Genomic DNA, 24,000 nt, shown 5'->3' with positions numbered 1-24,000 from the left:
TCATATTTACTAATGCTACAACTGTCAGGTCTCTCTGCATATCTCAGTTCTTCTAGATCTGAGTTCATGATACTGACTTGAATGTTTTTAATTACAGCATTAGACAGGCCAAGGTCACGGTCAACATTTTCTTTCTTACATGCCTCATTGGCCAATCATGATACCTAATGATACCTAATTCCAACATGGGACGGAATCCACACAAATTCGATACGAGAGTTGTTCTCATTGGCAGTTATCACATTTCTTTTAATATCACAGACAACTTTAGACGTAGAACCTGACGGGCTGTTCATTGATTTCAAAGCACTTTGAGTGTCACAAAATATCACCCCACCTCCATTTTCTTTAAGGTAGTCTGTAGCTAAGTAGATTCCAGTTAGTTCAGTTTGTGTTGTGCTGGCGCAGTTGTTCAGCCTTTGCTTGTTTGACACTATCATCTCTTTTTCTTTATATATTACAGCGGGAGAGAGGGAGAGTGAGAGAGGGTGGGAGGGAGAAGAAGAGGGAGGTAGGGAGAGGGAGGGAGGGAGGGAGGGAGAGTGAGAGAAGAAAGAGGGAGAGGGTGGGAAAGAAAGAGAGAAAGAAGAAGAAAGAGAGAGATAAAGAGAAAGAGAGAGAGACAGAGGGGCAGGGAAAGAAAGAAAGAAGGAGAGAAAGAGAGAGAGAAGAGGAAAACTCATGGAAGCAAATCATGATATGCTGACTCTCAATAAAACATCCTACTTGCTTTATTCTTACGTTCAATCAGCTGTTACTTGACCCACAACAAAACCTTATCTATAATGTGAAGACCTTGTGAGTGGGAAATATTGGCAAGCATTGTTAGAGTGGTAATAGGCTCTTATTACTACTATATTGTATCTTATAGTGTCGTGCACATTCATTGGCAGGCATTGGTGCTGTGGTAATGGGGCCTAATAACTAACATTATTGATATCTTGTATTTTATACCTGGGTGCGCATTGTGATCTGAGAGCCAGTGGTCTGTGCGTATTGTGTTGGTTTGAGATAATTCTTCTTGTTTGTTGTTGTTTTTGTTGCTGTTGTTGGTATTGTTGTTGGTATTATTATTGTTTTTATTGTTGTTGTTGTTGGTGGTGGTGTTGTTATTATTATTGTTGTTGTTATTGTTGTTAATATTTTTCTTGTGTTTATTCTTTCTGCTTTCTTATTCCAATCGTAAACTATTAATCGTCTTTCTTTTAATTCTGAGTTAGGTTAGGTTAGGTTAGGTTAGGTTGGGTTAGGTTGGGTTAGGTTGGGTTAGGTTGGGTTAGGTGGGAGTGAATCAAAGGTGGAGGGGGGGGGGTAAGACACGTAGCATTGACTTTGTGAATGTTTGCGTCTTTAATAAAGGTTAGTGTGCTGAGGAGGAGTGTACATTACCGCGCCATAATAAACAATTACTGCCCCCCCTGCCTCCTGCCCCCACAAGGTATTACTCGGCCCCCACAAGGTATTACTCGGTACTACTCTCTCTTTCTTTCTTTCTTTCTTTCTTTCTTTCTTTCTTTCTTTCTTCCTTTCTCATATCACCCTCCTCCCTCCCTCTCTCCCTCTCTTATCTCCTCCTTTCCTTCCGTTGACTCTCCCTCTCCCGTCTTGTTCTGTCTCACTTTCACCTTTCCCTTTCTCCCTCTAACTTAGTTCCTGTCTTATTCTGTCTCCTTCCCTCTTTTCTCTCCCCTCTCTCGTTACCTGTTTCTTCTTTCACCTTTCCTCCTTCCGTCTATCTCCCACCTTTTCCTCCCTGCCTACTCTCTCTCTCTCTCTCTCTTTCTCTCTATTTTCTTTCTTTTTTCAATATAAACGTTTCATCTCTTCCTCCTTTCCCCTCCATCGCTTCTTGCTTTCCCTCTCTTCTCTCCCTCTCTTATTCCCCCCCTTCTACATTTCCTCTTCTCTCGCACTTATCTCACTCCTACGCACTGTTTCTACCCTCTCAACCCCCCTCCCCCTCCGCCACATTGCCCTGGGGGAATGGGAGGCTTGGGGGAAGGGGAAGGGAATGGGGTTGGGTCAGGTGGGATGCCAGGGTTGAACAGCCGGGCACTTTTGAGTCGGTCAAGTTCATCCTCTATTCACTTTGCATACGAACCCTGTAACCAGGCTATATTACTGGGGTCTATTACCAGGCTTTTGTACTAGGCTCTTTTGCCGGGCTATATTACCAGGCTCTATTACTGGGGTTTATTACCAGGCTTTTGTACTAGGCTCTTTTGCCGGGCTATATTACTGGGGTCTATTACCAGGCTTTTGTACTAGGCTCTTTTGCCGGGCTACCAGGCTCTTTTGCCGGGCTATATTACCAGGCTCTATTACTGGGGTTTATTACCAGGCTTTTGTACTAGGCTCTTTTGCCGGGCTATATTACCAGGCTCTATTACTGGGGTTTATTACCAGTCTTTTGTACTAGGCTCTTTTGCCGGGCTATATTACTGGGGTTTATTACCAGGCTTTTGTACTAGGCTCTTTTGCCGGGCTCTATTACTTGGTGTAATACGACTAGAGTCAGGTACACTAGTAAGGTGGCTGTGAGTAAAAATCCAAGGGATGCTTCATAACACGGACAGGAGGAGTGTGTAGGTGAATCATTTTTGGTTACGTTAGGTTAGGTTAGGTTAGGTTAGGTTAAACAGATCTGTAATAAAATTGACTCATGCCTAAATGTCGACTGGGACGATTAGCTGAGGGAAAATGGGGGGAAAAGGCGCTTGATTTTGGACGATATGATTCAAAGAAAACAGACTGACAAAAGGTTTAGAAACATAACCATTATCTTCTATTTTCTGTAAAAAAATAAATACAAATAAAATACAAATAATAATAATAAAATAACACTCACGAGAATTACCCCAAGGAAAATGAACAAGAAAGATGAAAGAATTAAGATAAGAACAGATATATTCTCAGTACGTGTTAAATATGTATAATCTGGTGGGTTAAAGATCGCGATGCAAATGTTTAATCTTTTATACCCCCTTAAAATTCCACTTTTTATATAACAACCTATTAATTTTATATATCTAAGTCCTATTAACTATTCCGATGCTATTTTGATTACTTAATTGACGTTGTAGCATACGTTCTCATATATACAGTTAAGGGAAAAATATTTATATACGAATCTTAGTGAATCCGGACGTAGAATTGAGACTTGACAGCAGTTTGTTTCTTCCTTAAATACCAGGAGTCACATTTCTTGACTGGCTGGTTACTACACATCGCGATACACAACATCTTTCTCACTGCACTTATTGTGTTAATCAGTTTACTAAATAATTCTAATGTGATTAACTGTTGCATTTTTTTTATAAGCCTTTATTTGTTTGGTCAGGTGTCCTTGTGTTTATTAATAGTATTGCACTTTATACCTTGACATTTTGTAGAGATGATTAGTTGTATTCAGATCAGTATACGGCTTTCCTGACTGACTGACTGACTGATTGACTGACTGACTGACTGACTAACTGACTGACTGACTGACTGATTGACTGACTGACTGACTGACTAACTGACTGACTAGGGATACCCCTTGTAAGTTTTAGTTTGATATTCATTCCACTGCTTCCGTCAGTTCCCGGCTGTCTGTCTGACTGAGTGTAAATAGTGAGAGTTGAGTTGTTATTATAGGTACAGTTTAGACCAACACACGATGAACTATAGGTCTCCCATCAGCCCTCACAGACACACACAGGGGGTGGGAACAGATGAGGCAGGCCGGCAGGTAGGATGTGCACCAGTCACTCGCTAATGCAGCTTAGGGCCAATGCTTCGTTCAATCAATCAATCAAGGTGTCATCCTCATAACTAAGGGTTGGCGACCACAGCCCTCCACTCCGTACCTCTTTTACGGATTTTTAATAATAATCTTCCTAGCTTTTGTTTCTCTCCTGGGACTCTGTTTTTAATGTCAGTCATCCATCTTGGTCTTTACTGCCTCTCTTACCATTAATTTTACCCCATTAATATCTCTTATCATTATCCTATCTTCCAAACAATGTGTCCAGATTATTTTTCATCTCTGTTCTACTTAATCTTAGTATTACATTTTTTTATCAGTATAAATAGTAACATCCTCCAGTAACGCCATAACTCGGAGGTAGTAAAGTATCCCACTAGCTGCTGTATGTTACGAATCAGGAGATCAACACCTGCTCGGCCAACTTGCACCTGAGCAGAGGTAAAAGGTTGTAAAAGTGGATTTTTTTTCCCTTTATGTAAATACCGGTTATCTGGTGGTGAGATTCTGCATTCATTTCTTACTTGAGATCATCTGGCATGTTGTTATTTATATATTTATTTATATATTTGCTTGAGATACATTCCATCATTACCGTTGTCGTCAAGGTCGTCTATATCATCGTCGTTTTCGTCGTTCTTATCGTCATTTTTGTTGTTCATTGTGTATATTGCGATGCTGGGTGTACCTAAATCTATGTAAACACTGGAACTTGATGCTATCGTTTGTTTTTCTCTGAGAAGTACGACATCTTTGTGTACTAATACTTGAAGGTTATGGAGATTTCGTTTGAGGCTTTGAGAGTTTGTCTGAGTATACCTGATGATTCTTTGTTTATGACCTGTCTATGAGTCTTCTACCATTGTGTACGTCTTCTATTGCCTTCTAACTTGTTGCCGTGGCTCGTTACCCAATAGCTTGTTGTGTTGTGTGTTTGAGGCGAGCTTGTCCTATGCCACTTGTGGAAGGTTAAAGGTTTGCATGAAGTATTTGCATCATCTCGGAGCGGTTGTTGTGTTGGGAAGAGGATCGGTTGAGAGGATCATAATGGTAACCTGTTGAAGATTTACTGGTGTTTCTTGGTGCTGTTTGTGGTGACTTGAGTTTGTTACTGTTTGTGCGTTTGCTGTAGGTTATGGAGGTGGGGCTTGTTCACTGCTCACTGTACTGTATATCATCATCTTCTGTTTCCTCTAAAGCAGTGGAAAGTTCTGCGTTACTAATTGCGCATTTCGTTGATGTCACTTCTGGCTTGGTTTGTTTTATTGATGTAGATGTTGTTTTTCCTGCTTTAGTTTGAGCATTTTTTATTTCCATCCTTTGAGATCGTGTCCTGGTTCCTTCTTGTTTATCAGTTCAGTAGGTAGTTGGCAGCTACCAAACAGGGAGGTACTCCCGCCTGGGAAGATATTGGAAGCATAATGTGTTGTCTAATGGTAGACCCTGCTGCCATATGGCATCACAAAAATTGTGCTGATCAAATTTCTGCCTCATTTACACACAATTGCAGGGTTTCAATTGTTTCTCACTTTTGATTTTTTTTTTCATTTTTGCATTTCTTCGTGGTTCTTTATTATTATTATTATTATTATTATTATTATTATTATTATTATTATTATTATTATTATTATTATTATTATTATTATTATTATTATTTTTATTATTATTATTATTATTATTATTATTATTATTATTATATTATCATTATTATTATTATTATTATTATTATTATTATTATTATTATTATTATCATTATTATTATTATTATTATTATTATTATTATTATTATTATTATTATTATTATTATTAAATTTTCGCCCCCAGGCCCGATGTGGGTCAGTGACCTGGTGGGCTAATCCCAGTAAAAAAAAAAAAAAAAAAAATATATATATATATATATATATATATATATATATATATATATATATATATATATATATATATATATATATATATATATATATATATATATATATATATATATATATATATATATAGCTTATAAGAAGTAATATTGTCGCTTCTGTGTTAGTTGCTATGAATTTCAGTTAGTCCTTCAGTTCGCTGACAGGGGTTTGTGTGTGAGGAGTGTTGGTGCCAGGTTGAGTGGGAGTTGTTGACTAGGAGTTTGGAAAGCTGTGGAGGTGTGTTGATGACCTGCTCGTTTCTGGTGTTTCAACTGCTTCCTCTCCTTGACTGTATAAGGAATCTTTTCTAACTTTAAATAATTAACATGCCCCAGCTGGTACCTCTATGGGTTAATTACCTTTAAAGTGAGATTTATACTGGAAGTTTACTCAGCACCATCCTCACTTTGCGTCAACAGACCAACGCTTCCACTCCGGACCACATCCCGACGTGAACTGCTTTAAATGTCTCTCTCTCCCTCACTTTAACCTTCCTTAATCGTGAGAAGTTGCCTATCACGGAAATTATAACACCTCACTATAACATCTGTCACAAAAGTGGTGTTCCTGGAGGCACTGAGAAGCCCCTATACTGGAAGCCTAACACACACTACCTACCTGAGGGTGGGGTCGTCACCCTAGTCGGCTGGCTGAGCAAACTTACCTAAAGGGCATCCTCTTGGCTCTCCCTGCCCGCAAGATTCACCTCGCAAGTACCATCAGGGTCTCTGGTGACTGAGCAACAAGTGGGAACACAGTTAAGGAAGGTTGAAAAATATCGGTCACTGTCTTGGCTGTAGAGTGGCATCTGACCACCATCTTGCTGAAACTAATTATTATTATTATTATTATTGTTGTTGTTGTTTCAGTACTGCAATAACCACTTCCACTATAACTATCATCACTACACTCGTCACCACCACCACCACTCTCACCATTACTATCACCACCACCACCATCACAACTTACAACATCATCACCACCACTCTCACCAAGACGACTTTCGCCACTGTCACCACCATTGCCACTCTTACCACCACCATCAACACCACTTCCACCACCACAACTCTCACCACCACCACTATCACCACCACAACTCTCACCACTACCACTATCACCACCACTCTTACCACCACCACTTTCACCACCACTTACACCACAACTCTCACCACCAGAGAGAGAAGCGTGTGAGCAAGGTGAAGGTCGCTGCAGCTGGTCGTTAACCCCAATGCAAGGCCGGCCCCTCTCCCTCCTCCCCTCCTCCCCTCTACCTCCCTCTCCTCCCTCTCCCCCCCCCTCTACTCCCTCCCCACTCACCCTGTGCTTCCTCCTACCCCTTCCTCCCCCCGTCCCCATGTGCTTCCCTCGATCCCTCCTCCCTCCCCTCCCCCTTGTGCTTCCCTCACCCCACCTTCCCCTCCCCTATGTTTCCCTCAACCTTCTCCTCCCTCCTTCTGTTTTTCACCTCCCCCACACCCTCCTGTATCCAGTGCCCTGACACACACCACTTCTCCTCCTCTTCTCCCCCCCTCCCTCCCCTGCCCCTCCCCTAGCCCCTTCCCCCTCATACCCTACTCCCCTCCCCTACCCATACCCCTTCCCCTCTCATATTCCATACATCCCCTACCCCTTCCCCTACTCCACTTCCCTTTCCATACCTCTACTACCCCCTACCCTACTCCCCCTCCCCTGCTCCATTCCTCCCTATCCCCTAACCAGCGGGTGTGTGTTGCTGTGCGTTTCACTCGGATGTGCTGACGTCTTCTCTGCTAATGTTGCTCACCACACCACACCACACCACACCACACTACACCACACCCTACCACACCACACTACACCACACCCTACCACACCACACATCGTTTCAATCATCATTATTTTCATCCATTGTTATTGTTGCTATTGTTGTGGTTATTTACTGATATTGTGAATGTAATTTTGAAGTTCTTAACGTTGAAGTATAACAGTTTTAGGGTGTCTTGCTGTACCCCACTCTACACCTGCTGTACTTCACTCTACACCTGCTGTACTTCACTCTACACCTGCTGTATCTCACTCTACACCTGCTGTGCCTCACTACACCTGTTGTACCACCTGCACTCTACACCTGCTGTGTCTCCTCTACACCTGCTGCTACACCTGCTGTGTCTCACTCTACACCTGCTGTGTCTCACTCTACACCTGCTGTCTCACTCTACACCTGCTGTGTCTCACTCTACACCTGCTGTGTCTCACTCTACACCTGCTGTCTCACTCTACACCTGCTGTGTCTCACTCTACACCTGCTGTGTCTCACTCTACACCTGCTGTGCCTCACTACACCTGTTGTACCTCCCTACACCTGATACCTCACTACACCTGCTGTACCTCACTACACCTGCTGTACCTCACTCTACACCTGCTGTACCTCACTACACTTGCTGTACCGCACTACACTTGCTGTACCGCACTACACCTGCTGTACCTCACTACACCTGCTGTACCTCACTACACCTGCTGTACCTCACTCTACACCTGCTGTACCTCACTACACTTGCTGTACCGCACTACACTTGCTGTACCGCACTACACCTGCTGTACCTCACTACACCTGCTGTACCTCACTACACCTGCTGTACCTATGCTGATGTTACTGACTTAGTTGAACCAAATTTAGACGAGCCCTGGCGCGAGTGTGAGGGTTAGTTTATTGGGGCGCCCCCTGGTGGCGTCCTGCACACTCAGGGTGAAGCGCAAAGCAACACAGACACCGTGTGAGGAAACACGAGTAGTTGGTGGCCCTCTCTTACAAGATGGTCATGCTCACTTTAAGAAGGTCATGCTTAATTCTTTAAGAAGGGCGTGCTTACTTTAAGAAGGTCATGCTTACTTCTTTAAGAAGGGCGTGCTTACTTTAAGAAGGTCATGCTTAATTCTTTAAGAAGGGCGTGCTTACTTTAAGGTCATGCTTACTTCTTTAAGAAGGGCGTGCTTACTTTAAGAAGGTCCTTGCTTCTTTAAGAAGGGCGTGCTTCTTTAAGAAGGGCGTGTACTTCTTTACGTGCTTACTTTAAGAAGGTCATGCTTACTTCTTTAAGAGGCATGTACTTTAAAGAAGGTCATGCTTACTTCTTCAGAGGCGTCTTACTTTAAGGTCATGCTTACTTTTTTACTTTTAAGGTCATGCTTGCTTCTTTAGAAGGGCGTGCTTCTTTAAGAAGGTCATGCTTGCTTTAAGAATTTTAATGTTTCTTTAGATGCTTACTTTACTGTGTAGGTCATGTACTTCTTTCTGTACTAAGAAAGGTCATCTTACTTTAAGGGGTTTGCTTACTTTAAGAAGGTCATGCTTAATTCTTTAAGAAGGGCGTGCTTACTTTAAGGTCATGCTTACTTCTTTAAGAAGGGCGTGCTTACTTTAAGAAGGTCATGCTTACTTCTTTAAGAAGGGCGTGCTTACTTTAAGGTCATGCTTACTTCTTTAAGAAAGGCGTGCTCACTTTAAGAAGGGCGTGCTTACTTCTTTAAGAAGGGCGTGCTTACTTTAAGAAGGTCATGCTTACTTCTTTAAGAAGGGCGTGCTTACTTTACTGTTTATCCTCATCATTATGGTTGGTGCTCATCCTGTGTCGTACCTTATAAATCATTCATCAACTTCTTCTCTCCTCCTCCTCCGCCTCTCATCTTCCTCCTCCCTCCTAACCCCTTGTGCATGGCATCCCCTCTGAGCTGAATAAAATCGTCTGACGTCAGCCAAATGAAATATTAAATGTGGCGTCCCCGTAGTGAAGGGTTAACAGGATTTAGCAGGTAGGAGCAGGAAGTAATCAGGAGACAGGGGGCAAGATGTAAGCAGTAGGCAGCAGGTAGGGGAAAAAGTAAGCAGAAAGGGAAAACAGTAAGCAGAAATGGGAAGAAAGTAAGCAGGAAGGGTTGGGAAGTAAGCAGCAGGCAAGAGTCACTAGATAGGTGAAGGAAGTAAGCAGGTGACAGCAGATATTACGTAGGAGCAAGAAGTAAATAAGAAGTAAGCAAAAAATAGCAGGTGGGAGCAAGAAGTAAGCAGGGGGCAGCAGGAAATATGCAGGAGGTAGCACGTAGGCGCAGGAAATATGCAGAGGGTAGCAGGAAATAAGCAGGAGGCAGCAGGTAGGGGTGGGCGGGTGAGAGGGAAGCCAGTGATCAGTGGTGTGACCAATGTGACTCAGCTCCCATTCCTCCTCCTCCCCCTCTTCTTCTTCCTCCTCTTCTTCTTCCTCCTCTTCTTCATTTTCCTCCTCTTCTTCCTCTTCCTCCCTTTTTTCTTCTTCCTCCTCCTTTTTCTTCTTCCTCCTCCTCTTTTTCTCCTCCCTCCTCCTTTTTTCTACTTCCTCCTCCTTTTTCTTCTTCCTCTTCCACCTTCTCCTCCTCCTCCCTACACTTTTCTCCCTTTTCCTGCCAACCACCGACACCTCACACTCCCACGGCCTCCCACACCCAGCATCTAGACGCCCACAGCCTCCCACATCCAGCAACTAGACTCCCATAGCCTCCCACACCCAGTAACTTGACTCCCACAGGTCCCCCCTCCCACACCCAGCAACTAGACTCCCACAGGCCCCCTCCACACCCAGCAACTAGACTCCCACAGCCTCCCACACCCAGCAACTAGACTCCCACAGGCCCCCCTCCCACACCCATCACCGTCTCCCTATGACTCAACTATTCTGCTCCTGCTAAAATCAGACACAGTCCAGCGAGGGTGTATGTTGATTCCCCGGAGGACGCGAAGTACCCCAGAGAATATGGCGTACTGGCTACTCTGGTCTTCAAATATGGCAGCAACACAAGTCAATGAAAACCAAATATCTTTTCTTTTTTTTTTCCTTTCCCATGGCAAATATGTATGAATGTCGGGAATTGCTATAACTCTCCTGCTGTAGGGCGAGGATAATTTATATGGTTAGAATGGTTCTGGTGGTGTTGGAAGGTTAATCACAGTTGTAGCGTCTCCCGGTTCCCCCTGTACACATCAACATCTGCCGACATTTTCAATTTACCTAACATCGTTCGGCGACACTTGATGACCTTCGGGATCTGCCCCAACAAAAAATATCTAGAAACGTGTCTTCTGGTGCAGCGTCTGTCATTAGTATAGGAATATCCTCTTGTCCCATCACATAAAAACGTTCTCTTCAATAAGGGAACAAAGGGGAGTCAGAGGAGACGATCACTGATGAATATTAAGGCGCCAGTTCGACGGCTAACGTTTCCCTCACAATAGGAAGGCTACGTACTAGCGAGACATTGTGTAGGTGCTTGTGGCCGTGCCTCGACTCTACCCCTCCTAGTCCTTTGATTGCAACTCTCCACCTATTGCAAAAAATTAGCATAATAGACATTCTTTCAAGTCAATCAAGGTTCAAGCGGTTCACTTATATTCGGAGGAGCGGCGCCATTACTGTTCCCTCGCAATGGTTTTCCACCGAACTTATGACATACTGGACCCGACGTCCAGTGGCTCCCGCCGGCATTATTGCGTGTTGCAATCATCGAGGAGTGGCAGTTTTCCGGGTTTTCGTGGTTCTTCTAGCAGTAACAGCGACTCAGTTTATTTGACGCGGCTTCGCTTATTAAGAAAGGTCTCCAAGGATCTTGCTGATAAGTTAGTTTGTAGCTCGCAGAATGTTTTAGCATAATCTTCTCGGAATTCTAAGGCAAGATCCTGGCCCAGGCAGCCGACATTGACCTTGTAACACCAGAGGACTGCGGGTGGCGTCACACCGCTGCATGAGAGACGCAGTTGTTGCAGGACGAGGTCAAATTTGTGGTGCGGAAGTCACGGGTCAATGGTACCTTGTTGAGTATTTTCCCAAAGGGTGCCAATCCCCTGCACTTCCTCTGTACAATAACTATTCAGATTTCGTTCCCATCAGAGAGAGTGAGAGATGTGTGTATCTGGGAACACCGCCAAACACTCCTAACCCACCACCCCCGTGTGTGTGTTGACGAGTCTGTAATGTTTGCTATGAACACCTGGTATAGTTGGTTCTATATATCGGCAAAACTTAAATTCAACTGCTTGGCCACACAAGGTGTTTTAAAGGACAAAATAGAATATTCCCTTCAAATATTTGATACAGTGTGAGTGGGGGGTGTATGTGAGGGGGGGATGGGGGTGGGGGGATGGGGGGTGGCGGGGATGGCCCTTACACCTGTAGTTAGCATGCCCGCCTCGCAAGTGAGTGGTCCCGGCTTCAATCCCATGACAGATCAAAGTTATAGGCAAGTTTCTTTACGCCATTTTTTCCTCTGTCTACCCAGCAGTAATTGGGACCTTGGATGTTAATCGATATGTGGATCATGTTCGAGGATAATAATTAACCAGTGCAGTTGGCGAGCTGTCCGGTCTTCTTGGATAATTCCTTGGCACTGGGTCATGCATTCTCATTAGTTGACAATTTTTTACAGGATATGTTTACTAATTCGGATCCAATTTTTATTAAGTTTTATATGGCGAGTGTCTAGGAGTAGTGATGTGATGATGCAACCATTGTTTATATGTGTAATGAAGATGATGCATTCTGATTGGCCTGATTGACTCATATGTAAATTGTAAATCAGTGTATGGAACCTTGCTAAATAAACATAAGTGTAATTATCTACCCATGTCTATGAACCCTATCTTATTAATTACTAAAGGTAATGACTGGTTGGTTATGAGAAATTATAGCCAATAACTTAGATGGATGTTGGAAATTAATGGAAGTGAATAAGTCATGATTTATCAGGTATACAACACTGAATGTCGGCAGGTGAGGTAAAACTCTACGGTAGTGATACACCATATAACACACACACACTAAGATCCTGCGAAACACTAACCTAACCTAACCATTCAACTATGACGCCATCACCATACCACTACCACACCACTTCCCCACCATCACCTCGCCACCTACCACACCACTTCCCCACCATCACCTCACCACCTACCACACCACTTCCCACCATTACCTCACTACATGACTGCCACTTCACCAGCACCTCACCAGGATGAATTTTTCCCCCAACAGCGACATGTGCCGGGGTGCGCTGTGGTGAGGACCGGAAGTGTGTGGTTCGCTGTGGTGCGCCGCGCTGCGTGTGTTCGCCGCAGTGCCACCTGAAACACAAGGAGGCTGTGTGTGGCTCTGACGGCCGCAGCTACAAATCTGAGTGCCACTTGCTGAAGCGTGCTTGTAGGAAGAAGAAGAGACTGCTTGTGGCTCACTATGGACCCTGCCAGAGTACGTATGTCATATATATATATACTGTTGTTTAGCTACGGGAATGAGAAATATAAACCATATGTGTGTAATAAGAGGTGAGAGAATAACCTACATCTCTAGAAGTTTAATTTGTAGATACATAGAAAGACGTAAGAGAAGAAAGGAAGTTCTACTGACCGGAAATAAAAATAAAAATAAAAGAACTGAATGATGATGAATTTCAACTTAGTGGAACTACCATCGGGCAGGAGTGACGTAATAGTGATGAGAGTTGCGATGGAAGGAGATGAGATGATGGATTAGGTATCATTGGCAGACTACACAGGGAAATAGTGGCAAAAAGAGGATAGCTAAGGGGTAGATCATATGCCATGGAGAGGAGGTGAAAGGAATGGAGGGGCTGGTCGTTGCTGGTACTGTATTAGACTAAACTTTGCTCGTCACTCTACACAAGACCGCAGTATTCTTTATAGGCGCGGACGTGATTATCATTACGTTTAGACGGCTGTCGATAAATAAAACCTATAGTGTTTTTGGAAGCATTTATATCAACAGTGGAAATGTAGTGAACCTAGGAGAAGTTATTGACAAGAGCAAGACCAAGGAAATTAATTGATATTGGTGTCAGTGAATGATAGTGGACACGTGAGAGACAGTGGGAGCGTATTGGCGGCGGTGGATGTAACAAGGCAATTTGTGCCCCAACTGAGCTATGGACTCGATATTTGTATTCATTGCAGTGAGTTGTATTAGTTATAGCGATGTGCTGGGAGACTTGACTGAGTATGGGCATGGAAGCGGTAAGATAATCTAGTGGGCAAGTTAGTGTCATCATCAAGGGATTGTGTACTGCTGGAAGGAATGCAGAGGAGGTCATTAATATAAAGTAAGATGACAGTAGGTACACAAGTGACCCTTAAGGCACCTCAGTATTGAAGAGAAAGTCGTCTGGGTGTGAACCATCTACAGCAGTACTGATATGGTTGTTGGAGAGGTGGAGGAGATCTATAAAAACAAAATAACAACAGATGAAAGTTTAGTAAAAGTGAGCTTGATGCCATACCTGTAATTGATAGTTTTATGAATAACAACAGCAATACAAGGTTAGGTTAGGTTAGGTTAGGATTCATTGAAGGTGTTAAAAGTAAAGTCAGTGTTATGAGTTATGAAGGAGTGGGTCTGAAGTGAATGGAGTGGAGAAGGAAAGTTTTTTTTATTTTAAGCTTCGAGAGGACAGTAACAAGTTCAAGTGTACATTTTGTGGAATAACACGAGATATCATCAGGTCCTATAGCTTTTCTTGGGACTAGACTGTCAAGACTAGAAAACATGAGACGGATGTGGAATTTAATAAGCTGTATGAGAGAGATGGGACCTAATGAAGTGGCTTTGACGGTGTTATATACATCATCAAGGGTTACCAGAATACACATGTTTGCCCCCACACACACAAGCATATTCTCTCTCCTCTACCAAAACACGATGGACAGTCTAAATGTATTCCAGTTTCTGTATATAATATAAAGGCCGAACCACAATTCTCTACCCTTTTCAATATAATCTCCTCTGAACTTGATAAACCTTTCCCTCAAACACACTAAGTTGTCCCTATACGTGGTCGATAAACAGTCACTTTGGCGTTATAGATCACTCACACCTTGAACTTGTTATCAGAATATTTGTCAGAATATTGAATCCGAACTATTTATGGACATGAAGTATAATTTCCTTTGCTGTATGTCATTCTTTCCTTAGTAACTTTATGACACAACGATTTTTATCAAGTCCAAATAACTGAAATAATTTACCCACGTATTTATCTTTGTTAATAATACAATAGAACGATGATGTGTTGCTTTACCGAGGAATTGTACAACCCTTTTTACCTCCCCACGTTACGTCCGTCTATCCCTGCCAGAGTAAGTAATCCTCCCCTGCCAGGCTAGTGTACGTACCCTGCCCCTGCCAGCGGAGACTACACACACAGGACTAGCCACAGTGTGTGTGTAGATCGTGTCTCACCTCAATATTGCGTCCCGGTGTGGCCAGGTATCAGGTGATGGCGGGCGGCGTATATCACCGCAATATATCGGGTATCTGATGCCACACACACACACGGACACCTGTAACAGCCACATAAATAACGGCCGCTCGTATAATTGCTGCCACGTTCTGTGATTAACGTTCCCGGTAGGTGAACTAGGTCCCCGTCACACTCGCATAAATTCACTCGTGAGCCTCCAAGTGATTTATAAGCGCCTCCTCTCGCACCAGTGTAATGAACCGCTATGTTTGCCAGGTAATGTTTTTTGGTCATTGTTTTATTAGTTTCACACGGAGCTGCGTGACCAGAATAATGTTTCCTAAAAGTTACTCACATTATAAGCCTGGTACACACACTTGTCGACATGCCGTCCGTCACAGGAAGTCTGTCCAATAGTGTCGGTCAGGCTTGCCGGATGAGTTGTACAGAACACAGTACCACGGTTTTTACAATGGTTGGACTAGGCTGTTCTTATAGCGATCAGTACATGCTCGTTTGGGCTGGATGCGGTTGTGGTGTAGAACAGCAATTCTCGGACGAGGGCTCTCGGGTGGGAGTAAGAGCCGGTGTCGAGGTGTAAAAGCTTCTCACCAAATTTGCGGATGAGGTCGTGGTGATGGTCAGAGAGAGCCGAGAGGGTCAGTGTGTTGAGCGCTTCTTGATATGTGGAGTAGGAAGGGGAGAGAATAATCTTGTATGCCCTCTTATTCACTACTGAATTCTGTGTGTGTGTGTGTGTGTGTGTGTGTGTGTGTGTGTGTGTGTGTGTGTGTATACGTTTGTGCTAACGTTTGTACCCTTATGTCTGTCCACATATAAAAATGCATGTGTACAATGAAAGACAAAAGTCGTGTCGTGAAATTTGGTGAAAACATATGCCGGAGGGCTAAACCTTTGGTGCGCTCTGCCTTATGGTAGGGCTCTCATGATGTTTCACGAGTTATATTTAATCTTCGGACAAAACTGCGACACGACTTTTGTCTTTGATCGTACATGGTCGTGCCCTGTTGCTGCTTTTGTCAATGAACGTACACAAAATCGTTAGTTCACAGATCGCCTTTGTATTATAGTCATATTTTGGTCAGAACAACATGATTAATAAACACAAAAACACAACTGTACACTCTCTCACAAACGAGTCAGAGAGGTTAGGTTAGGTTAGGTTAGGTTAGGTTAGGTTAGGTTAGGTTAGAAAGCTCTTCATACAAAGCATAATATGCGGTAAGAGAATTATATTATACCCTCATAGTAATTGAAGGTTTCTCTTTTATATACCAACCCCAATTTAGTTTTTTTAATGCCTACAAAGTCTGCTGAATTTATTATACAACCAATGATCTTTTCTGTTACCGAGAATTGTCATTATTTATCATTATATATCAGTTAACTTGTCGTCATCAATAGTAAAACCCTCAGTCATTTGGTACTGAAGGCGGTATTGGTAGAGGCTAAAATATATCACTGGGGGAGAAATCCTCTGTTTCACGTATATTTAATTGGCTAAATATATATGATATTTTCCTTTAATAGAAGAGTGGTATGATAAGATTCCACATCAGTTAGACTTTCCACACAACTTTTTAACATGTAAGTAGTAATCTTCTCTCAGCCTCGCCTCCCCACTACACTCTCTCACTCTGACTGCTTGAAAACATAAATATCGACTGTGTAGTTTTAATTTAATATATAGTCTTAACTTATTTTCTGATTTAGGGCTATTACCGTATAATCTTGAGGCTGTAAGCAGTTCATTATAGGACATTATTAATCATAAGTGCTGAACAAAGTCATTAGAGAAACCCGTACCATTGTTATGATGAGTTGAACAAGTTTATTTTCATTTTAAAGTTCTTGGTGTTATGTCATATTAACAGTTCTACAGTTTATGTAATCAATCATCACGTCTCATCAACTTTCACAAATTTAGTAATTGTTGTCTTAGTGCCATTTAGTCTTTATGACCGGGTTCACGTTTTATTCCCTTAAAGGCCAGTAGCCCAAACATCTTTTTCCGCCGACCACGAAGCCATTATGACGAGGTTTAGTGAAACAGTCCTGATGGCCACGAGTCTCGGCTGTAATGAACCGTATCTGTGTTAGTTTCACACCGAGGGATTTTAGACCTGAGCGTTGCCCAACTGAACAAGATAAGGCGTGATGATATTTAGTGAAAGCGATGGTGTATAGTTCTATCGCCATCTGGTACACTGGCCGACGTCACAAATACTAGAAACCTAACTTTTTTCTATTGTCCAAATTCACTGTGAACATAACTGGGAAAAAGATAATTGTAGTTTCTCTCAGATGTTTTTTTTTTTTCGTATCGTTTGAGATGTAAATAAAATTATCAGACGGAAGAACTCTGCTGAATGCCCGACCAGTTGGGTGAGACTATCCACCGTAAAAATGTCTACACGTATAGTGACGTTGTTATAATTATACACACAGATGGTCCACAGATTTTGTTAGATGTTTTTTCCAGAAGGCACAAGAGTGGATGTAAAGGTCTCCTAACTTGAATGTCTTGTCATGCTCCACAGTGACCTACAGGAGAGGACTATAGGCTGAAGCATCAGAACGCTCAGTAAAATTAACCAGAAGGACCACTCAGGGGCACACCATTGATTAATACTTACGTCGGTGTAAAAATAATGATAGCATAGACCCTTATAATCAAGCACCAGGCTCCAGGTTTTCAAGGTTTGTTACGAAAAATTATCTCCTCATATTTGTGGATGTGAAGATGTGCCTAACTGGATCGTGGCCGTAACCAGGTGCATTTAATTTCCCCAGTCAGGTATCACATATAAACGAAATCTTTGATAATTCAGACACTGCAATACAATATTAAATGCTTTTATCTGAACGTAATGTTGTGAAATAGTGAAAAAGAGTGAAATAACAATACACAAACGTCCATATTATTACAGCACTTAGGGAGAGAAAAACAGACAGCAAATTAAACAAGCATCTGCAGTGTTGTAGATTATGGCCTCCAAGAAAAAGTTGTGCAAGAGCGGAGGGGGAGTAAAAAAAAGCCAGGAAGGGACCTCTGATCAGCACCTTCTAGGAAAAGTAGTTCAGGGAAGTGGTGAGCGCTTATTAGGTGTGTTACGATACACTATACACCTGCCCCGCCCGTCCTAACTCGAGTGATATCGTGTTTATTATTTTTTTTTTCTTGTGACTGGAGATGAGAAATTACACCTCGTTATGGTTGTCTCTCGGTGCAATTTTAACGTCGATTCTAGCACACCATTCAACATCATGACGTCACACCCTTCAACATCATCACGTCACACACCCCAACATCATCACGTCACACACCCCAACATCATCACGTCACACCATTCAACATCATCACGTCACACACCCCAACATCATCACGTCACACACCACAACATCATCACGTCACACCATTCAACATCATCACGTCGCACACTCCAACATCATGACGTCACACCCTTCAACATCATCACGTCACACACCCCAACGTCATCACGTCACACACCCCAACATCATCACGTCACACCATTCAACATCATCACGTCACACACCCCAACATCATCACGTCACACACCCCAACATCATCACGTCACACACCCCATCATCATCACGTCACGCCCTTCAACACCACAACATTGTATATCATAACTCTTAACATGATGGCCGTAGAAGACTCTAATACTCTCTCCCCCGCGCCATGATATTCACCGTGATACATTTAATATAGCCATGAATACCAACTCATATTTAACCCCTTCAATTCGTTATAAAGTAAACCCTGACTGTTTATAAGCCTCGAGTTTGATCACTATCGTCTTGGTGAGTATATGGCCGAGCTGTAAGCCCTCCCGTGATGAGCACAACCCGTCTGGTCACCCGCCACTCAGAGGGTGTTGTTGCTCACAGTTTAGTATCAGAAGCTCGCATGAGGTGTAAAAATACCACTTAGGGTGCCTTGAATAATCGTAAAGTACTGTATTATGGAGTTAGATGCCATATAATCTGACGGTCTGGTTTGTTAGGGGCAGTGCAGATTCGACACTCGGACTTAACATAAGAACATAAGAAAATAAGGAGTCTGCAATAGGCCGGTTGGCCTGTGCATGGCAGCTCCTGTCGAGAGTTACTACCACTCTCTATCATCCATGGATCTATCCAGCCTCCTTTTGAAACTTTCCAGCGTTCCAGCACTTACTACAAAGTTGCTAAGCTTGTTCCACTCGTCCACCACCCTATTTGTGAACCATTTCCTTCCTATCTCCCTCCTAAACCTAAACTTATCCAACTAAAATCCGTTGCTTCGAGTCCTATCCTGCTCGGATATTATAAGAACTTTATCTATATCCCCTTTATTGATTCCTTTCACCCACTTAAATACTTCTATCATATCTCCACGCACTCTTCGTCTTTCTAGGGAATACAGGTTTAGTTTCTTTAACCTATCCTGATATGGAAGGTTTCTAAGTCCCGGAATAATTTTCGTCATTCTTTGCTGCACCGACTCTAGTGAATTGATATCCATTCTATAATAGGGGCACCAGAACTGAACCGCATAATCGAGGTGCGGCCTGGCTAGCGCAAGATATAGTTGCAATAAGACCTCTGCATTCTCATTACTTACACTTCTAGATATAAAACCCAATACTCTGTTTGCCTTATTTCGAACATTAACGCACTGTTTTCTAGGCCGTAGGTCCGGGCTTACAAGTACCCCGAGGTCTCTTTACAAGTCGACTTCTCTAGGTTGATGTTGTTAAGGCTGTATACATTGACAGTATTTGTTCTTCCAATATTAAGTACGCTGCACTTGCTGGTGTTGAATTTCATTTGCCATTTTTCAGACCACCCCTGCAGTTTATTTAGATCCTCCTGTAATGCATTTGCATCCTGCCCTGAATTAATCTGCCGCCCTATTTTGGTGTCATCCGCAAACTTGCTTATGTCACTGCTGATCCCAGTATCTAGATCGTTTATGTTGATTATGAACAAGAGTGGGCCTAGTACTGACCCCTGGGGAACCCCACTGGTTACACGGCCCCACTCAAATTTAACACCATCTACGCCGACCCTCTGCGTTCTATCGGTGAGCCATGATTTTATCCAATTTAAAACTTTCCCCTCGATACAATGAGCCTTAATTTTTCTCAGAAGCCTCTGATGCGGTACTCTGTCAAATGCTTTGCTAAAGTCGAAGAAATTAGCATCGTAATTTTCGTCATTATCTACTTAGGCGTGTCCGATCGCTTGACTCGAACTGGCGACCGTTTTTTGTGAGGTGAGTGTTACAATCGCTCGGCCTCCGCGTCCACTGTATAATATAGCACTCACTGATCTTCATAAACCTGTCGAAGTTGTCACCTACACCAGTGTAAAATTTAAAGCTCATTGAATATGTCTGGGGAACTTCACTCAATACATCATGCCCTCGCTCGTCGGTGTTGGGTACAGTACACCCGTGTAGACCCGCTAATAAGGGGCGGTGAACGTCAAGTTACAGACACCGAGAGAGAGAGAGAGGTCTATTGTCTGGCAGTGTCTTCGGGGGGATGTTGTCTGCCCTAGGGGAGGCTGGCTGCCTCAGATTAGACGCGGCACGAGACGTCATCTCTATTAAGCAATTAAAACCACTTGAAAAGAGAAGACTGGGATCATTGTAGTTAAAAGTAATAATTGTATATTTACGATGAGGTCTTTGTTTTGGAGTGAAACTAAAAAGATCAAAAGATCTAACATGTCGAGTGTCATGGAAGACACACCAGGATGTCTCAATATTTGTGATCTGTTGAAAGGAAAGAATTCTACAAGGGACAACAGTGCCTTGTACACATATACCGAGGGAGAGACGTCAGTAAGTGCCCTATTTTTTTTGTTGGAGTTAAACACTTGAACTCGATAACGCCTTTAACGGTGAGAAAGTTCTTTTTCTGTGTCTCTGCTCTTCTGCTCCTTATCTATCCATGTGAAATAATGGACAGAAGTAGAACACACCAAACTTATCAGTGAGATTCTTATGTGTCCAGTAATTGATAGGATTTTCTGTATTATATCATTTAGTGGAAAGAAGTGGGTTCTATTAACTTGATGATCCATGAGGATGCGGGAATAAGGATGATGTGGCAAAGATATTGATTGATCTTGCTTGTAAATGTCATCCATAAAAGTGTGACGTTAATTAATTCTGAAGTCTCTCCCAGAAATCCCAGGACGTTCATCCCCCTTCCATCCTTTACAACGCCGCCGATCATGCCTGCCCCACACTATCCTGCGCGTCATCTAACACATTCAAACTTAGTTGCATGTTTGTTACGTCTCTTTAAACCCATCCTCCTCCACGCTACCTTAACCTACTTGGTGTTTCAGCGTGCAGCGGAGTGCGTTGTGCTGGAGGGAAGAAGTGCGTACTGGACGAGCAGATGACCCCGAGGTGCGTGCGTTGTCCCTCCACCTGCCCTCCCCTCCCCAAGCCCCGTCCCCTGTGTGCAGCCGACGACCACACCTACATCTCCCCCTGCCATCTAAGAAGAGCCTCATGCCGCGCCGCCGCCGAGATACCCAGGGCATACAAGGGCCCCTGTAGAGGTATGTCTCCTACAGAGGCAGGGCCTCTGTAAAGGTTGACCTTCTAAAGGTGTAGGGTCCCTGTGGAGGATAGTACAAGATGAGGTTACCTAATAAATAAACTATTGTTTAGGTGTACATAATAGTGTATTAAATGTACACTTCTGCTATACCACACCAGCGATACACCCTCGTGGTACACACAACCTGTTAGTCTGCTTTCACTGGGTACATTTCTTGCATGCTTATAAATTTTAGATATGTTAAATTCATTACCCTCTTGTTTATAAAGTAGGTACTTCGAGCTTAAGAGCTTGTTTGTAGTAGAATTTTTTTTTATTTTGTGAAGGCCGATTCTTCCTTGTATGAGCGTTGTTATGTTCTCATGGCTCACGTGAGTAAGAATACTAATGTTTGTTTATGATGCGAGGTGATGTTGTTATCACTAGTGTTAATATACTGTGAATGTAAGGTGTGAGATGCTCTTGTATATTTTTGTACCTAACGTCCTTGGAGCAAATTAATATTTATACATATTTGCCTGCGGTTTGTGAATGTTTGTTAACAGTATGTATATGTAGGTATGGATTGTATAAGTGTGTAAAGACGCTCGTACAGTTTGTAAGTGTAAGGAGGCAGGTATAGTGAGTGTGTGTACATGTGCACCTGTGTTGTCTCCCCTGTAGAGGATGCGACATGCAGCGATGTGAGATGCTGGCGTAAGGAGCGCTGCCTCACCCGCCCAGACAACTCCAAACCGCAGTGTACCTTGTGTGACTCACTGGACTCGTGTCGCCCCTCCTCTCGCCCGGTCTGTGCCTCCGATGGTCGCACCTACCCGTCTTGGTGCGCCTTCAGGCATGAGGCGTGTCGCTCCGGCCGGGCTCTCATGCCCACTCTGCATCACCACTGCGCCGCGAGTGAGTATCTCCGTCTTGTTCTTATTACACCATAGTCATCGTCCCCGACCCTTGATCTCCTACGCTGCTCTCTTGTCATCTACCGTGTATCAATTTCCGTTTTGACCTTGTCGGTAACGCTTGACGCAACAGTTTGTGTTTCTGTTACAATTGTCTGATAAGTATGGCTTTCTTCACAGGTCAGCTCTGTGGGAAGGATTTTGTGTCGTTATATTTCACCAGTTACCAGTGACAGTGTTAGATGACTGTGCTACCGAGTGATTGTTTACTATACCTTAGTGATAAAACTCGCAACCGGTAGTTATGACTCAGGTTTGTTTGTGGTTAAAGAAATACATTAATATTACTTACTTTTGTCTTCATCTCTCATTTCTTTTCTTAATGATGAATTCCTTTAGTAGTTCTGGCGTGTTTTCTGTACAGTACGTCTGGTCGTGATTGTGGAAGATTATCCTGGGTATAAGGTGATAAGGGTTATGGCGTCTGTAAACATGGTGAGGGTACGGTATTTATTTTTGTTATATACTTTGTGGTATTCTAAATAATTGCATAAATGTTTCTAGAATTGAATTGGGAGACTTGATTTGTGCTCCAATCCGTTGTCAAACAGGGTAAGAACTCATCCTGCCAGGCAAGGAATATAATTTTTATTAGAAAGAAAAAATGGGAAAAGTCAAGGAATTTTGCTAAAACCCCATAATCAGGGAAAATCCAGGGACAAACAAATTAACCTTTGTAGCGAAATGTGCCCGTTCAGCTGACTACAACAATAAATAAACGATGTAATTGCTGTGTCATCCACCCACTGGCTAAGTCACTACTGTCATATAAAACGTAAGAATATTTTGCTGCATAATAGAAAGTGCTTTATAGGGGAAAAAACGGGGGAAATTATACGCGTGGCCGCCTGTCAAAGACCCTAGCCTCACGCCACCTAACACCTATCACAGTCACCTGGTTGGTTACCTTGTCAATTACTGTTATTGAGGCAGGTGTGTGGGTGTGGGTGCCTCGGTTCCTACTCTCTGGTATTCAGCTAATCATTATTTTTTCCAGGAGAGTGAGCAGACTGTTTTACCTTCTGAACTTTGCCTTAGCCATTTATGTGCAATTATTATATGTCTGTAACTGGGATTATATTTATGTTCTTAATTATATATATATATATATATATATATATATATATATATATATATATATATATATATATATATATATATATATATATATATATATATATATATATATAATCGTCTTTGCTGTATATCTGAGTGTAAAGTGATGGATAGTGAACGAGGTATGAGGGACTTTAACTTTTGATCTCTTCCTCGTCCTCTAAAAATGCTTCTGCGCTTCGCCTTACACAGGATGTAAGGGGGTGCCAAATAAACTCTCCCCCTCCCCTCTCCCCCCTCTTCCTCCCCCCTCCCTGCGTTGCGTGGGGAGAATCTCAATCTGATTCTCCACCCTCATCACCCTCGCTCACCCTTATTACCCTCCCCCACCCTCTCCCCATCACCCTCCCCACCTTTAATACCCTCCCTATTTTTCCCTTACCTTCTCCCCCTATCCTCACCACCCCTTCTACACC

At 42.9% G+C, this 24,000-nt stretch overlaps 1 protein-coding gene across 4 annotated transcripts in view; it reads left to right on the top strand.

Moving 5' to 3' along the window:
* LOC121873253 (follistatin-like) overlaps positions 1-24,000 on the top strand; it is a 170,509-nt gene that overhangs the window by 98,569 nt on the left and 47,940 nt on the right. For all 4 annotated transcript variants that reach the window (XM_042376667.1, XM_042376668.1, XM_042376669.1 and 1 more), the window contains 3 exons: positions 12,687-12,899; positions 21,292-21,510; positions 22,176-22,409. In XM_042376667.1, coding sequence (XP_042232601.1) covers positions 12,687-12,899; positions 21,292-21,510; positions 22,176-22,409 — 666 coding nt within the window. The remainder of the gene's footprint in view (positions 1-12,686; positions 12,900-21,291; positions 21,511-22,175; positions 22,410-24,000) is intronic.

Source organism: Homarus americanus, unplaced genomic scaffold (genome assembly GCF_018991925.1).
Source record: "Homarus americanus isolate GMGI-L3 unplaced genomic scaffold, GMGI_Hamer_2.0 scaffold32929, whole genome shotgun sequence".
Classification (NCBI taxonomy): domain Eukaryota; kingdom Metazoa; phylum Arthropoda; class Malacostraca; order Decapoda; family Nephropidae; genus Homarus; species Homarus americanus.
The sequence above is the reverse complement of the archived record's forward strand: the minus strand, read 5'-3'. Positions and strand labels throughout refer to the sequence as shown.